General features: G+C 31.2%; 1 protein-coding gene across 3 annotated transcripts; it reads left to right on the top strand.

Annotated features, from left to right (window-relative positions):
• The first annotated feature begins 2,391 nt into the window (after window positions 1–2,391).
• LOC111030138 (microsomal triglyceride transfer protein large subunit) lies at window positions 2,392–15,918 on the top strand. 3 transcript variants are annotated; one of them, XM_022309508.1, is made up of 17 exons: window positions 2,392–2,492; window positions 2,585–2,720; window positions 8,501–8,805; window positions 10,591–10,800; window positions 10,862–11,014; window positions 11,104–11,263; window positions 11,333–11,484; window positions 11,580–11,740; window positions 11,817–11,977; window positions 12,043–12,164; window positions 12,253–12,410; window positions 12,532–12,795; window positions 12,990–13,221; window positions 13,744–13,962; window positions 14,251–14,405; window positions 15,290–15,457; window positions 15,646–15,918. In XM_022309508.1, the coding sequence occupies exons 3-17, from the start codon at window positions 8,527–8,529 to the stop codon at window positions 15,788–15,790; spliced, it is 2,739 nt and encodes a 912-aa protein (XP_022165200.1). In that variant the 5' UTR covers window positions 2,392–2,492; window positions 2,585–2,720; window positions 8,501–8,526; the 3' UTR covers window positions 15,791–15,918. The 3 variants fall into 3 exon arrangements, with proteins under 3 accessions (XP_022165200.1, XP_022165201.1, XP_022165199.1); XM_022309509.1 differs by lacking the exons at window positions 2,392–2,492; window positions 2,585–2,720 and adding an exon at window positions 8,190–8,425; XM_022309507.1 differs by lacking the exons at window positions 2,392–2,492; window positions 2,585–2,720 and having other exon boundaries at window positions 8,190–8,805.
• The last annotated feature ends 1,667 nt before the right edge of the window (window positions 15,919–17,585 follow it).

Below are 17,585 nucleotides of genomic sequence, written 5' to 3'. Positions count from 1 at the left end.
AGGCAACAGCTTATTTATTCAGTTTTATATTCATGGTCATTTAGTTCTTTTATGTATATTTATTTTCTTTGAGTGTTAATACACTGCAGTTATTTCGTAATATTATAATATATTGTAAATTCTCTACAACACTTCGATGGGTAATCGTGGTTAAAACGCAAGTGTAAAAGTGTAAGCTTATTTATATTATATTTTTAGCAAAACTGTTATTTTACAAATGTAAGTTTTAAATGATCTCGTTGTTCATCTAGTTAAATTTGATTATCTTTGTAGTAGGTACATAATGCAAATTTTAGACGATTTTAGGTAGTTATCTTTGGAATAGTATTTTTTTTTATACCAGTACCTATACTAAAATATTAATATATTATTTCCAAAGTGATAAAAGTGAAACAAAATCAATATAAGGCAATTTTTTTTATATTTTATATACATTTCGTGGATAAAACGTTTCTGGAAATAACGGCACCAGGCCACGGATGTTTGTCCGAGAGATAACGCTACGAAGACACTATACGAGTATATATAACAACAGAATTACTTAAATGTATACCGATTTGGGAAAAAATATTTATTTTAACACACATCCATCATTTGAAATAATCCACCTTGTTGGTAAATGTGTAAATAGATATCAGGAAAAAAGTTCGATGACAAAAAAAAACATTGTTGAATATAAAGTTAAGAACATTCTAAAAAACTTCAATGTCTATACGAGTTAAATATTAATGTTGATTTATCAACCCTATAATATATATAACCCTATAGGGCTATATATAAAAAATAAAAAGCAACGCTTTTTGTAGTGGGATAATGAACCTGGCTCTAATGAAATATTATTTTTGCCTTACATATTATCATTGATTTAAATAATGATTGGTTTTGTGATAAAAAACAAATAATTCTAAAAATCATTTTAAATGGCACATTTATAATTTTAAAAAAATATTTATATTTTATAATTTTTTACAGTATAAATGTAGAATTTCTAATAATTCAGAATTCATAATAACCGATAACGAAATGTTTTGTATTACGGCGCTTGGTATATGCAATATTGTTATTTGTTACCTACATATAAGTGTATTTTAGTCTCCGTTGTAAATATTTGCCAATAATTTTAGCATATATCATTGATAATATTTTCTACGCATTTAGATCAAATGTAAATCCCGTAAATGTACAAAATGCAACCAAATAATATTATACGTAGCCTAATTTATTCTTCATTAACATTGCTGTAAGACTTTTCCGTTTACCTCTTAATTCCTGTCGGCCGACAGATCGCGCTACGTTATTAGTTGTATACTTGTATTACATATTTTGCGGCAGATCATTTTCTGTAATGTTTTTCTATGCAATAAGATGACAAAAAACCTCAAAATCCAAACTTCAGACTTTTCCAACGTCACATTATGTCTATAATACGAAGTATATTCAAAAACTAAGTTTACTCATACCGAGAAAAATCTAAGTCAGTAGTCAGCAGAATGTTAAGTTTTTATTTACACATAAGTAGTCAGCGTTCCTGTTCATAAACGTGGGGCACTGTGATAAGTTTTTTCATACCTTCTCAGTAATAGCCGCTCATCTCAAAGAAATAGAGAATCATATTCTATCCTTAACTACAGTGATAACTTCAGTTTCACTTTTGAAAAACTCTCTAAAAGGTTATAACGACGATACAATTTTTTGTTCAATTTTGGTGCACTCTTTTTGACTCTTTCTGACACGGAGAAACTAACTTTTCTGGTACCCCTTGTAATCAATTTTAGATATGCATAACTATAGTGTCACCGATTAAGTCATGTACAAACAATACACAATATTAATATACCTATATACCTACTATTTTTGACGTGCTGTTTAATTAGGCTAGTATAATAATATTGTAAAGGTTTACTACCTAAACATTTTGAAATTTCCTACCGAAATTAAAATTAACAATTTTACTATAAGTTTTTATTTTACATACAACACAATAATTATAGAATGGCCCTCTTCTATGTTAGAATAGCGAATAAAGAGTGAAAAGTTATTTTCACGCTGCCATAAAACGTGGAATAAGTAATTATAATTGGCAGCAAGTGACTTCTACCATCGTGGTGGTTATAAATTTATAATATATTATGTACATAATACAATTATACTATTAAATATAAGTGAACAAAATACGTGGCTGCTGTTCTAATTCAGCTTGGTTCATTATAATAATAATAATAATAATACATTGTAATGTTATGCAGAAGACGAAAAAGGGGACACCGCATAAAATAACATATGCTTGTGCATTATAATATTATATGCAAGCTCACGCGACAACTACTAAACTATTATATCCTTTGCCTACCGGTGAATTAATAAGTGAACGTTGGGCGTCTTTTGAGAACACGTCAGACACATCCGCACCGCAATCACCACACCGTAAATCTCAACTCTGCAGACGATTGCACTCAAAATCTGCAACATACATAAATAATTTACAATAATAAGTAATAATATATTTTTTTATTAAATGTATTGAATTATTATTGTAATCATTATATAACATGTTTTTTTAATAAAATAATATTTTATTTTAAAGTTTATTATAATATTACAACATAATCGAGTTTCTTTGATCCACATGACCGGTGACCACATATAAATATTGAAGGGATAAGATAAGGACGATTCGACGGATCGAACGGCTGATCAAAGAAATCCGTCAGCACAAATCGGTATGATACTCTCTGTCTATATATATTCTAATATTACTACTACTAATAAAGACGAGGACTTGGATTTTTGTGTAATAAAAAATATGTAAATGTTATTGTTGATATTTTTTCCAAAATAAAATATATTATGATATATTATGTGATAAAATATTTAATCCGAAGAATAATATTTTGCATAGAAGATTATATTACTTAAGTATAGTATTTAAATACTAAATAGCTTTGAGTTATAAACAAACAAGCATTAAGTACTAAATGATATGTAATTAATTTTATAATTAATACCTTTTAAATAGTAAATCTTTTGGTTCATCTTCATTGTTGCCCTCTAGTAAACGATTTGAAAAAACATACACATGGATATCTTAAAATTGATTTTAAATTTAATATCCAATGATACGTTTTTATTCAAATTAAGAAAACTATAATATTTGGTAATTTTCATAATGCCTTAAATTAATTATTTTAAGTAGGTACATAATATTATTTATTTTGTGTTATTAATCCAGACTTGTTTTAATTAATTGCTGCATTTTCCACTATTGCAAGATATTTGATTACTACTTATATATTGATGTTAGCATGTTATCATGTCTCAACTCGTTTCATAAAGTATTCATTGGTGGAGATTTAATCAAATTTTAGTATTGAGGAGCTTATTTTTTTTAAATAAAGTTTACATTTAAGCAATAGGTATATATAAATATATACATGAGTTCATGACAGTAACAGTTGTAATAATCAAACATAATACAAGGTTATTAAAATCAAAATCGTTTTGACCGGAAATGTATAAAACGCATAGATATCTATAAACTAGCCATTTATTTAAACTAGGACGTTAATTGGCACCCGACGCTCGATGACATTTACCGCAAATGGACGTTTGAAACCCATAGTCGAAATTTTTACACCCAAGATTTTTTTTTCATATTTCTTTTAATATTAATATAATACTGATAGCTTCTTGCTCTACATTCGATAGCGACTGTTGACAGTATAACAAATAATATAATAAAGGATATTAATTATAGTAGGTTCTTACCTACATATTTAATAAAATAAAATTGACTAAATATACTCAATATACATGTATTTATTATTTATGGACCACAGATTTATTTATTAACGAAATAATTATAGTAATAATTATCAATGTTTTTTTTTTTATCATGTAAGAAATGATTTCAAAAATTCCAATATTTCAGTATCACTCTAAAATGTACACATATCTGGTTAAGTTTTTCAGTTTACATTAACGAATAACGGGCGATGATAAAATTAGAATAACATATTATTTTCCAATTCCCTTGTACGACCAAAAATATTTATTATCGGATTATTATTTACAATATTAATTTTATGTATAAAGTAGATAGCAATTAATATGCAATACAAATTCTCAATTTTTAAATATTTATATTGTATGAATTCTCAAACCTTGTTCCGACCGTTATGTACCTATTATAGTTATTATTTACCAGTTAGTAGATATTAGCCTACTATAGTTGCTACTATTTAGCCAGAGTATTAAATACTTTACTATTATAATATTAAATAGTTAATTATAAGATGTAACCGTGTAAACGTACCTATTAATGAATTGTTATTTAAGTAAATATAAAATGTAAAAAAATTATCGGGTGTCAAAGTTCACATGCATATAATACCATCGAGTGTCAAAGGTCCGGTGATTAATTTCCATTCTACCTATTTTTATCATAGACACGTTTACGCATTCCTGCTGAACGATGAATGTCGTTCGGTCAGACGCTGGCTGTCGCACATCTTCACTGCTATATACCTACCCATGCGACGACGACGTTCGAGAAGAAAAAAAACTTCTTCTAGTTTGACCTTCGTCGTCGGTTCGATATACGCACACCCATTTATGTGTATAATATAATGTATACGTTAAAATACCATCACGAGTCGCTCGACTAAACTCAACGAAACCGGTCTGATACCAATTGATAGGTACCTAAACACATTTAACCATGTTTCACGCCTATAATATTATCATACAGATAATATTATTGTAATAATATTGTGTCTATACGTTCGGGTTTACGTTCACGGTTCACATACATAATATTATTCAATTTTAATGATTTTATCGAAAGGAATTATTATTTCTAGTTATAATATTATATAACTAAATTATAGTTAATGTTGTGCAGTTTGTTTTTAAAACATCATCCTATTACAATAATATAATATAAGAGTATAATATCCGAGCATTCCGAGCAGCACATTGTTATATTAATTGTAACGTACGTATGGCGTATTGTATTAAAATATTGTTATCGCCAGAGGTTAATTAATATAATATTTTATGTATATTATTATATAATATTATAAAGTTTAAAGTCCGGATAATGCACTGGGAAACGATGTAATTATATGTAGTTTTTGGATCAGAACAAATCGGTTTCTATTACACGATCAGGTACCCTGTGTTAGTAGCAAACTATAGACTCAAAGTAATAATATTATACAGTCGTACATAATTAATAGCAACTGTAAATCGATAGCAACATTAACTGCAACTGCAGCTCGGCCGACGATTCCATGACCTATGTAGTATGAACGCTGGTGTGGGTGGGGTGGGAGATGTACTCCGCCATCAAGACACGTCATCAACGACCACGTAGGTAGTCAGGATTTCCTTATAAATAATTGCGAGTTGAGCGTTCCTTCCGAATAACAATCGATTTCGATGCCCAACTGTGGTGGTGTCTGTATATAATATTAAAATATTATAATATAATAGCATTACAACTACCGACAACGTATTTTATTAATAATTTTTACCGATGTACAAACAACACACTGGTCACCGGTTATAGTCGGGAAGAGCAAACAGCGCATCACGCATTAATTTTTCACGTAGGCCGGCAATGCAAATATTATAAAACTATGTTATCCTATGTTAACTCTGAGAAATGTGTATTATTTGACTTTGTGTGATAGTCTAATAACACTTAGAAGATTAACACGCCGAACGTTTACACACACATTTAAAAATACAGTTTTCATGTTTATTAAAATAAAATATTTGCCTATGGGTCACCCATACTCAACCTGCGGCCAATAGTTTGTATATGGCCCAAACTCATTGGATTGTTAAAAAATATGTTTAAAAATACGTCAAAATGAATAAAAGTATAAAATAGGTATAACAGAACAATCAAAGTGTGTCCTACGCGATTGCAATAAGGATGATTATGTTTTTGGTATTTTCACTTGTTATATTTTATAAGGATTTTGATGTATTTTACGTTATAGATAATCTAGCCGCAATTCGATGTGTAAATTTGGAAGTTATTTTCAAAGAAAAGCGAGGACAAAAAGAATTAATCGAATTTTGGAATTTAGTGCCAGGAAAATACAAAACCATACACAAATGTCCCCACTTTTTTTTAATTCCCGTTCCGTTCATTTGAACTTACGGCCCGCGTAATATTTTAAAATATTTTATGTAGCCCGAAAAAAAAAGGTTGAGTATGGCTAGTATAGGTGATATTATATTGTATTTAAGTAGGTAATTAACAAAATGTAATAGGTGTATTAAAAAGTTTACTCTGATATGAAAATTGAAAAAATTTAAGACGTGGATCCTGCAAGAAATACATGTGTAACTGTGTAACGACCAACTCTTAAATTGTAAAGTCTGTCATAGTTAATCCTACAGGACCGAATACTGAACTTGATTTGAGGAGGGAGGAAAATAATCTTCCACAAAACTATGTTCTCCGAATTCCGAAGAAATTCGTTGAAATCATTAAGCATTATGTAAGTCCTCGGACACGCAAGCCCGGCTTTATGGCAGACGACAGTGCAAACAACTGTGCCGTTACATAGAGATTCTCGCATTAAAAGGTCCAGTGACCTGGCGAAAAGTATCTGACGTTTATCGCTGGTTGGCATAGGTATCGCTTGAGTCAAAATTCTTGGATAGCAAAAGTTAATTATCTACAAGAAATGTGAATTCGGTTTATTTGCTCGATCGCTTATATTTGTAGTCCTATACTTAACACTTGATATTCAAATACTTATTACTTATAGCTAAAGTACCCATCAATCAATACAGTAACGCCTATGCTGATTGGAATATTTAGATGCTAATAATAATAATATTAATTATAGTCAGTTTGTTATAACTTATTACGTATTTATTATTTATTAGTAATTGTAATATACAACACCAGTTGTGTTACCTAATATACCTATTTTGTACGAATTGGTTAATAATTGACTAGAACGAATGGTTTTCACTTTTCTTGTATTCATCCAGTGATCCTGAGTCATTGATGGACATTAAACCACATTGGGATCAAGCCCCAAAGCAACATACAGTCGATAGACGTCAAAAAATATTTTGCACATACTCCGCCAGATATTCACCAAACCGTTGTAGATAAGTTATAGATTTAGTATACAACATAGTGGTGATTAGTCTGAGGAAATATATCTGGTAAATCGAAAAACAGGCTGCTAAACTATCTGTTCTACTATAGTTACATTATCTACATTATTATACAATATTAAAAAAAAATTATACACACAAATGGGTATATTAATTAAATTGATTTTTTTCAAAACAATAACTTTTTAATTTTAAAAATGGTGTCCATAATATGAATTTTCCACCTCGATACCGTTGAAATAATTCAAGCAGTCTTTTTTCGTTAGTTGTTGATTATATTTTTGTAAGGGATGGCAAATCAACGTCTTAGAGTTCTAATTTTTCTCTACGCTTTTAAATTACTCTATATTACGGACAGGTTGTAATAAATGGCATTGCGCGAATAAATACCAATACTGCATTACATTAAGCACACTATATAGAGATATTTTTTCTGCACATTTTTCCCAGCGATTCAAATTCAACAAATTATGTTTATATTTACACACTTGCACGCCCCTACGCCTCACGCGAAATCGCGACTATGAAACAAAACAAATATAAAGCTGGGCTTCCACTATCTACCATGTCGTGTAAAGTTGAATAAATATTATAATAAACTTGACTATTTGGTAACGATTGTCGAGTTATGCCGACATTTTGTTACCTATATATTATATAATAATAAATACTAATACGGAACACAAAATGAAACTATATAAGTCGATTACAAAATATTATACCTCGCCACCGCGGTATTAAACCCAACCAGTGACCGTAACGTGCACTGCAGCTGGGCCGGCCGTGGTATAGTCTCAGCTGGAAATTCACTATCAAGTCCGGACGTTTCTCAATCGCAGTCGTCATCTCGCCACCGCCGGAGCCGTCGTTCGGGTTCAGTGTACGGCAAGCGCGTTTTTATACGTAACATATTATTATTCTACGGTCAACGTGCAGGACTGCGGTAGTGGTAGTGGTAACGGTGCAGGTATACATGATATATATAATATATAGGTATATCATTTATAGTAGCCACGCCGGTCGTCGTACCGGTGCAGATAATAATAACAACAACGCGAAGGCAGTGCGTGCGCGTCGGTCGTGGTGTTCGGTATTGTGTAGCTTATTTATTATTTCTGGTCTCGTCTGTCGTTTCGCGCGCTCCAGCCGAACGTAAAATAATATAATTTATTAGTTATAGTTAGATATAATACACTAAATATTAATAATACACTAATATTCAGTCGATTATATTTGAACACGATACTTGTCAGTCAACGATAAACCGATAATATTTGTAATTTTATCGTCCAATGTATTTAAATATTCTTTATTCGTCTTCGTAATCCGTAAAACCGTTTGTCTGCATCAGCTGCAGGAGTGCACTCCATCTCGTCGATGGCGTCGTCGTCCGACCGAACCGCAGCTGCGTACCCGCTGCTACTGCTGCTATTACTGTCATCGTCGCCGCTGCCGTGTTCGGCTTCTGCGGCGGACAGCGGCCGACTGTTCCCGGCCGGCGTCCAGTATGAGTACGAGTCTACGACCACCGTGCTGGCAGGCGGATCGTCAGACAACCGAGACCCTGCGATCGGCCACCGGGTGGTCGGCCGACTATTGGTCGCTAATATCTGGCCTGCTACCGATACTGCTGGTGACAAACTTCTGATGCTACACGTGAGTACTGATGAATATAGTATTTATTTTTAAGGAGTTTAATACCTATTTACTATTTTTTTCAAGTTCTACAAAGAAAAAAATTCATAATATATTCTGGCAGGTCCCCCTAAACAATTTACTTGAAAAAAAGTTATTCTTGAAAAAACATTTTTCGGTTCAACTCTAACTTTTGGGTAGGTATGGATAAAAATACAAGGAAACATTACAATAAGTTCATAGAACTGTAACGTAGCCAGGAGGGATTTAAGGTGTTTTAACAGGTGTTATGACTCAGATTTCTACAATTTATGATACAGTTCTATTTCATATTTGATATTATTGATATGAAAATTAATGAATACCAATATGCTGGGCACTAACTTTACCAGTTACTTTATATAATATAGCTTGTTTCAGTAAAATAATTTGTATGATTGCTGTAAATATTGAACAACATTACAGTCACAAGTTTTTTTTTAACAAACAATTTTTAAAAAATCTACCTAGTAAATTTGTCGCATCCCGAAAATTCAAAATTTTAAACCAATACCTACTTTTATTAAAATTTAATCAATATTTTTATAAATTAATTAAATATCATAAAAATGTTAAATGTTTTATCATTGGATAATATTTTTATAATTTGAATCGGGTTTTTGTACACAAATATATATTATATGAATAATAGTGTTATTTGTAGTAAGTACATGACATTTTTCTAACTTTTTGGTAACTTAATTGGTGGTTTTGACAATCGACAAATTTTTTAATTTAATTAAGTATATTTAATTATTATTATTATTATCTACTATATTTCTTAAATAACTTAAATACATATAATACTAGTTAATTTTTTTTAATATTTCAGCTATAACTAGTTAAAAATTATCACCAGTTTGTCCAAAATTTAAGACTATTGGAAAGTGTTTAAAGGTTTAAAGCCCCCCCCCCCCACCGCGTGTTATATTTAAATCTAAAATTAAAACACCCTCTTGGCACTTAAAAAATATCCTGGTTATGCACCTGCAGGTCATGTGCCTGGTAACTGATGTACATATTATTAAAACACATTTTCCATTTATTGTTGTCAATTTATTTCTTTTTACCGTGAAATGAATTATAAGTAGTGTCGTAGTATAAGCTATTAAGTATAAAGTTATAAATCAATCTCTGGTCAAATTTCAAAAGACAAAAAAAGTTTCCTTATTTATTTTCAGTATATTGAATAAACTAACTTAAATATTTGTTAATTTATATTTTCGATATTACTGTAAGTTAGGTTACTGCACTAGGACTGGCGGTAAATTTATATGTTAACAATAATATCAGTAATATTTTAGTTTGCTCTATATTTTCGGTTTTATCAGAATTATTGTTGATAATAAAAGTTTCACTCGCCTCACTTACTTTAAAAATTATGAAAAAATTTTAATCGGCCACACAGAACAATTGTAATATTACACGATACTAATAAGGTATAATAGGCGTTTTAGATACCTTCTGTATAATTGATGCATAAGTCAAACATCACATTGAAAAAATTCCATCATAATAATGCTCGTAATAGGTAGGTCCACCGTGTAATTATGCAGTTAATTTTTGTAGTCTTGGATGCCTGAACACGATTTCTTAAGAAACTATTTAATAATATAGATAAATAGGTATTATAACTATGGAAGTCCATGCACTATAGTAAACTACATGCATACAGTATCTGCGCATAAAAATTAAATAATTATAATTCTTTTTCAAATACAATTTTTGTTCATTGTCCACCTAACTTAGTAATATTTTTCACTGTAGTTCAAATCACCCAAACTTCAAACGTGGTCCAAGAAATCAAAAAACGATGTTAATCGTCAATTTATCGACCGGAAATCGAGGATCGATAGGTTTTCAGACCAACCATTTTTTGCGCACTGGAGGAACGGGCATATAGAAAACCTGTATGTCTCTTCTACTAATTCATTGACTGAAGAAAATTTTAAAAAAGGAATCGCTGGCCTCTTTCAGGTACGAATAGAAACAAAGAAAAGAGAACTAAGTAATGATAATAATAATTATTCTCTTGTAGTTTCAATTATCAAACCAACATGCTGTAGAATATTCAACTCTCGGAGAGTGCAATGTGACCTATAGTAAAATAAATCAAAATATTGTATCAAAACTAGTTGATGGATGCGTTTTACCAACAACACTGCCACCTGAAATTAAACATCCCGACAAAGTAATATAAAAGTAGTAATTGTTATAAATTATAATATATGATTAACTTAACTCAAATATTTGTAAGCGTATTGAATGTATTTCACTTAGATTTGGCAAGGAACTTTACGTTCAAAACGCGAAGGTTTAGTGAAATACAACCACGAATCCTTGGTTGACGTGTCTTTGGACGAATATCACGAGTTTTCTACTAGCTTTATGAATGAAGTAGGAGCTTCGGTGTCATCAAAACAGCACATAGAATTGAAAGGTATTTATGACCATAGAATTTGATAGTAACCCGTGAGATAATTATCAAACAAAATAATGCTAATAATAGAAACCAAACCAAATGACGATGTCATCAAAGCTAATACATTCAAGGAAGCAATTCATCAATTAGAAAAACAACTCAAACTGAAACTCGAAAAACAAAATTTAAGTCTAAAGCACGAGGTTAAAAACTGCAAACACTATAATTCATGTAATAAAGTGAGTAAACCAAATAGGTACTTCATTATAATATTATATAATAATAAAATATAGAAAATAAAGTATTTCAGACATTGTGCACTTTTTGTTTTTAGTTGGACGAAGTGGTTTATAACTACCACGACTCTTTATTGGATTCAGAACTGGGAAAGTCCAAATCCGCTTATGGCGCGATCAAAGTAGTGGATGCTATTGTAAACAGCGATACAAAAACTATTAAAAAAGTATTAACAGATGAAAAAAACGAGGATATAATGTAAGAAATGTTATTGTAACTTATTGTGTAGGTACCTACAAGTTTATTTATTAATTGTATGTACTTTTATTGTTAGAGTTCAATTATATGACTTATTAGGAGCTGCATTAAATGAAAATTCTCACAAAGCCTCAATGGAAACACTAGACTTTACTAATGCAAAGAGCGTCGAAAAAATAGAAAGATACTTATGGAGTGCATCAATAAATTTCAATCCGAAAATAGAAATCATAAAAAGTAATATAAACTTGACTCCAAAATATAGCTTTTGAATTTATTTTCAACTTTAATGAATTATAAAGGTTTATTGGCAATCACTGATGAGAATCTAGCCAGTAAAAAAATAGCGGACACTTTATTTAACACCGTAACCGCTATGGCCAGTCGTTTGGCTCGTTACAACCACACAGACACAAATATTCTCGTGAGTATGATCGCTGATCGAATGTTCAATCGCATTTATATAGGGACATAATTATATTAAACATCAAAATACGTATATTTGATTTTAGCTTAGCGGCGAACTAGTAGTCAAAACATTGGAAAAACTGGAAAAATGTAAATTAGACGACGACGAATGCATACTAACATACATCAGAGCGTTATCTAATCTCAAACATCCGCTATCGATTGAAGTGCTGTTGAGCTTTGCACAACACGGAAACAGAAAGTAATGACAAAAGGCAATCATTTCTAAAGGGGGTGAAGGGATATATCAAATTTTAAAATTTTAAACCCTATCGTGAACAATAATAATATAATAATATAATATAATACAATATTGCTTTTAGGACTAGCGCGTACGCCATGAAAACGATTAAAATGTTTGGTCCTGGTTTGTGGGACAGTCGAGTGCTGAAATATTGCAACAGAATTTTCTTTCAGTTGGTCAAAGAACAGGACAGCAGCACCAGGACAATAGCCCTGGCCATACTCCTGGAGTCTAATCCAGACTATGACCTGCTGAAACATGTGGTTGAGTGGCTAGCGGCCCCGGGCGAAGAGTACGAAATCAAGCAGTACGCGTTGGAACTATTGAAGGAAATGGCTAACCAGTGAGACATTTGAAAGGTTCTTAAACGTATTAGACGCCCATCTAGACGTTTATAATAATAAAGTTAGCTACATAATATTCGGAAAATAAAACGAATAAGAAAATGTTAAAAATATTATGTCTCGATGAGTCCGTACCTATCCCTAAAAAAAACTATACGTCATAACCCGTAGCCTCGCGTTGTTTTGTTTCTAGAAACGAGACCTCAGCAAGGCTGTTGCGGACGGTGTTGGTTCGTGAACGGTTAAACCACTACGGCAGCATGGCACAGAGAGGCTTGTCGTCTTGTTTTTCGAGGAAATTTATCAACTACAACAATATCACCGGACTGGTGAAAAATTCTCAACAGATATACTCGGGAGTGACCAAACGCGGGTCGGTAGACATCGTCTTGGAACACGACAGCGTTAAATACGACTTGTGCAGTGTAAGTGCATTCATTATAATAGTTAGGCCTCTGGAGTTAGCTCCGTCAATTTTTCATCAAAACGACCAACATAACTGACAAAAATGTAGGTACTTACTTCCTTGTTGTTCACTCTTCAGAAAGTAAACAAATTTACTTTGCATCGGTCTTCGCATAATTTCTTATTGGACATTTATATTTAATAATGTATTGAAAATTTAAAAAATATATAATATTTCAATTGTTTTACTCTCATAAACAATTTCACAATATTAAAGTACTCTTGATGCTTGCTGATGAACTTCTACTGCACTACTGCAAGTACCTAAATGTTTGTCCCACGTACATTTTGATCTAGTGTGGCTACTGCTGTAATTTAATGACAGGTAATAGTATATAATATGCAAGTCAGTGAGTACCATATGGTGTGTATATCAGATGCTGGTAATCGTTAAGTGCGATGCACACACTAATGCGGATAACCGTTTATACGATTAAAATGTATTATGTGTGCCTAATATTATCATAGTAATATCGTTTCAGTTCGGCATGTTCACAACCGGACTTGGGTACTTTACGTCCCTGTATGACGATTCGGGCAAAAAAGACACGTCAGACGAGGCCAACTTACCGGCCACAGCTGGTCTGGAACTCATAGTGTTCGGCGTGCACATCAGACCATTCATTATGTTTTCTAGTCAAGGCCAGTTAATGGGACACGTCTGGGCCGGAACCGGATCGGACAAAACACCTATCATTCAGGTACATATTATAATACATAGTATAATCATAAAATCAATGGTTTAACGAATAGTGATTATCGGATCCGTGCCGAAAATAAGGAATTTTGCCCCCCCCCCCCCAAAAAAAAAAAACAAAAATAAATAATTAAAACCCTATATCAATCTTCCTCAAACAATACACAAACAATAAACAGTATAATAAATTGTATGCATATATGTATAGTAGGTACTTGATAAATTTCTTCTGAATTTTTCCTAGGTTTTTATAACTGACTTTTTAACTGGTAAATGATATATTGTTTTGCAGGGAATATCTCAAATGATCGAACATCTAGAATACGTACCATTGAGCAACGGAATAACGGCCGAGCTGAACGTCAAAGGGATGTTGTCACTGGACATATCTGGTCAAATAGAAATGAGTCTCTGGAATAAAAACGCTCAATCGGTGATCGAGAAAAAGTAAGAATAGCTATAAATTAAATTTTTGTAAGAATATTACGATTGTACATAATTTGTACTAATGTTACGTTATAATCGAGGTCATAGTAGTTGTTCAAATGTAAGGTAATTACAATATATCTTCAATATATTCGCCGATAGACACGTTTTATGGCTAACGATTTAAAATTATGAATAATGGCGGTAAATAAAAATTAGATCAGTTATCTGAGTCTTGTGATTTAAAAAATAAAACACATCGCACAAGTCCAAGTCGTTTTATAGGAAACAGAAACGCTAATGTTTACAGCAGCGATTCTCAAACTTTTTTAGTTCAAGCCACCCTAAAAATAAAAATAATAAATTGCGCTTCCCATAAATAAACATCTATTATGGAAATTCCCAAATCAAGTATATTATTGTGTAACGTGACTTCAAGTAATACTGACATAGTGAAATATTTGTTTAAAATAGTTAAGACATTTCAACAAAATTATTTCTGATTCAAAAATCTCAATATTTATCACGCTGCTCGCACCTCCTTTGCTAAAAGCTCGCACCTCACAGTTTGGGAACCGCTGGTTTACAGTATAAGTACAAAATGAAAAAAAAATAAACAGATAAACATGAACTGATAAAGGCAACTCGTAGTCGTACAATAATGTATAAGTCAAAACATTTATATTTTTTTAACATAATACGTGAATAACAACGGATTAAGAAATTATCTTACAATGGTTCAATTTTAGATACACTGACACATCATTTTTAAATTAATATTCGTTGATTCGCTCAGAATCTAAAATTAGTTCCGATAAAAAATTGATTTTATTATTTTACACCAAAACCAATTGTTGGCAAGGCACCTAATTAGTTTAAATTATAATGGTCTGTTCTTTGCGCAGTGGTGGAGTCAGCATACAGGGGTCATTGAAATTAGATACAGACTTGGTAACAGACGAAGTGGACTTTTCACTGATCACTGAAGGACTGTTACACATGCATAGCGACGCCGAATTCGCTACAAAAATCGTTCTATGCATGCGAATCGTTTTCGTGGATACGAACGTGACGTAAGTATCTTAATTATCTATATAGTATAAATTATAAGTTATAACAAATAATAGCACTAAACTGACACATGAATTTTCATAATTTTGGCCACTTTTAACAAGTTACCTAGACCTACATTTTGACTCAGCCCACCCCTGTTTCTACTTTGTATATATTTTTCCTTCAAACCAAACGATTTAAATTTCAGCACGATAGTAAGCAAAAGTGAAAAAGTTCACGGGCTACCCCACAAGTCACATACGACCACGACACGGACGCATCCGGTTTCCGGAAGGACGTTCGCCCTAAACCAAATGGTCAACGAATTTTGTAATACCATCCATTCTAGGTGAACTGGTCAACTTCGACAAGTCAACAACACACGGAAACGAAATATTTCAAATAATAATAATAATATTATATTATTATTATTATTATTGTAATTACCTCAAAACGCGACTGAATTATTTTTATTTTAAGTTTTGTTATACGGACCATTCAGAACAAAATAATATGGATTAGTTATTATTTATTAACTTTTGAAGCTGTGTTAAATTTTTTTGGATTCCTATTTAGGTATGAATGTCAGACTTAAAGTTACAAATGAGTATACAATGTTGATATCGGATATGATAATTTACAGTTTTCAGTTACTTTAAGTGATCGACGATCGTTGTATTCGTAATGTATATAACCATATTGCATAATAGCGTGTACGCTTGTATAAGAAAACGTGAAACTCTGTAATACTTCTTCGTTAAGAAGATGTGAACGCATTGTTTATTCTCTCTCTCTTTGGACCACACACGCAACATAGACAAAGCGCATTCACGCAAAATATTTTTTTATGTTTTACATAATTTAAAGTAGTTAATGTATACATTACACTGTTCATATGCATGAGGTTAACATTACCGGTTAATGTGTAGTATATACATTAGTATATCTACATTACCCCTTATTGTACCTCATCCGTAAGTTGTAACATTTGTACGCTGAGAAATCGAACACAACATGTTAGGGGGACGCATCATAACATTATTACAGATGCATTCAATATTTGAATAATGTAATAAATATTAGTGATGAAGGAACTGCGAGTGTAATATAACTTGACTTATAACGGGCTATACGTGATACTAAATTATTGAAATACATAACATGAAGTAACTATAGCAGTATAGCCCGTATGGGTAAAGTTTCACCAAGTATGCATCTATTTTTCCATAAAACATGAATTTATTACAATTTTGGTTTTATAATTTTTAAGTATATAGGTACTTAAGTGGGTGAACAAAATATGCCATAAAAACATAGTTTCGTACTTCAAGTAATATGGCTAATTGAAGCAGTTAACAATAAAAACATCTATTATAATTGAATAGGAGAATTTTACCTAGAATCATAAGAAGCCCAGTTTTCGATTTTCGATATTTTTTTAATTATTTATTAAATAATCAATCGATTAAAAGTAAAAAAGTTGTCAATTCACCATGCGATATAGGTGATTGAAATATGATATCAAAAATTAGGTTTCTTATGATTCTAGAAAAAGTTCTCCTCTACAATTTGTATTATAGGTACTATAAAACATTTTAATAAGCCGTATTACTTGAAGTTCAAAATCATATTTTTCTGTAAAAAAAATGTTTAATTATGTCCGTCATCTGTGCTGCTTATAAGAATAATTATTTTGAATAATTTAGATTTTTATACTATTTGGAGTGTCCTGTGGAGATAAAAATTTCTTTTTTTTCAGATGAAAACCAACTTTTTTATAGTTAATTCATAATTATGTACTTTTTTTTAAGAATATTGATGTACCTAAATCAAAATTTGCTCGAGTAGTTTAAACTGCCGCTTGAGTTCTTATTAATTTAACTTTGTTTAAGTATACCTACTAAGGATGCCTATGCATGTATTGGGGTTATGATGATCAAAATTACATAATTTGTAAACATTTTCAGAATAGCTACAGTAAATACTAGATACGAGATTAAATTTGTTTTTTATTTTTGTAAAACTATATGGTATGACTTCTATATCTTTATCATAAAAATTTTAATTACTTAGAAACTACTAGCTTAAATTATAATTTAGATGCGTAAGAACTTTTTAAAAAAATCCAGTGAATACATATTACTTGCA

This window comes from Myzus persicae, unplaced genomic scaffold (genome assembly GCF_001856785.1).
Source record: "Myzus persicae strain clone G006 unplaced genomic scaffold, MPER_G0061.0, whole genome shotgun sequence".
In the NCBI taxonomy this organism is placed as follows: Eukaryota; Metazoa; Arthropoda; class Insecta; order Hemiptera; family Aphididae; genus Myzus; species Myzus persicae.
Note: the sequence above shows the minus strand (reverse complement) of the source record. Positions and strands in the feature narration are given on the sequence as shown.

Bases quoted from the DNA above. Each gene is read 5' to 3' on its own strand.
- LOC111030138 (XM_022309508.1), top strand. From the start codon at position 8,527: ATGGCGTCGTCGTCCGACCGAACCGCAGCTGCGTACCCGCTGCTACTG. The intron at 11,978-12,042 runs GTAATATAAACT...TGAATTATAAAG, and splicing joins GAAAATAGAAATCATAAAAA to GTTTATTGGCAATCACTGAT. The intron at 13,963-14,250 runs GTACATATTATA...ATTGTTTTGCAG, and splicing joins ACAAAACACCTATCATTCAG to GGAATATCTCAAATGATCGA.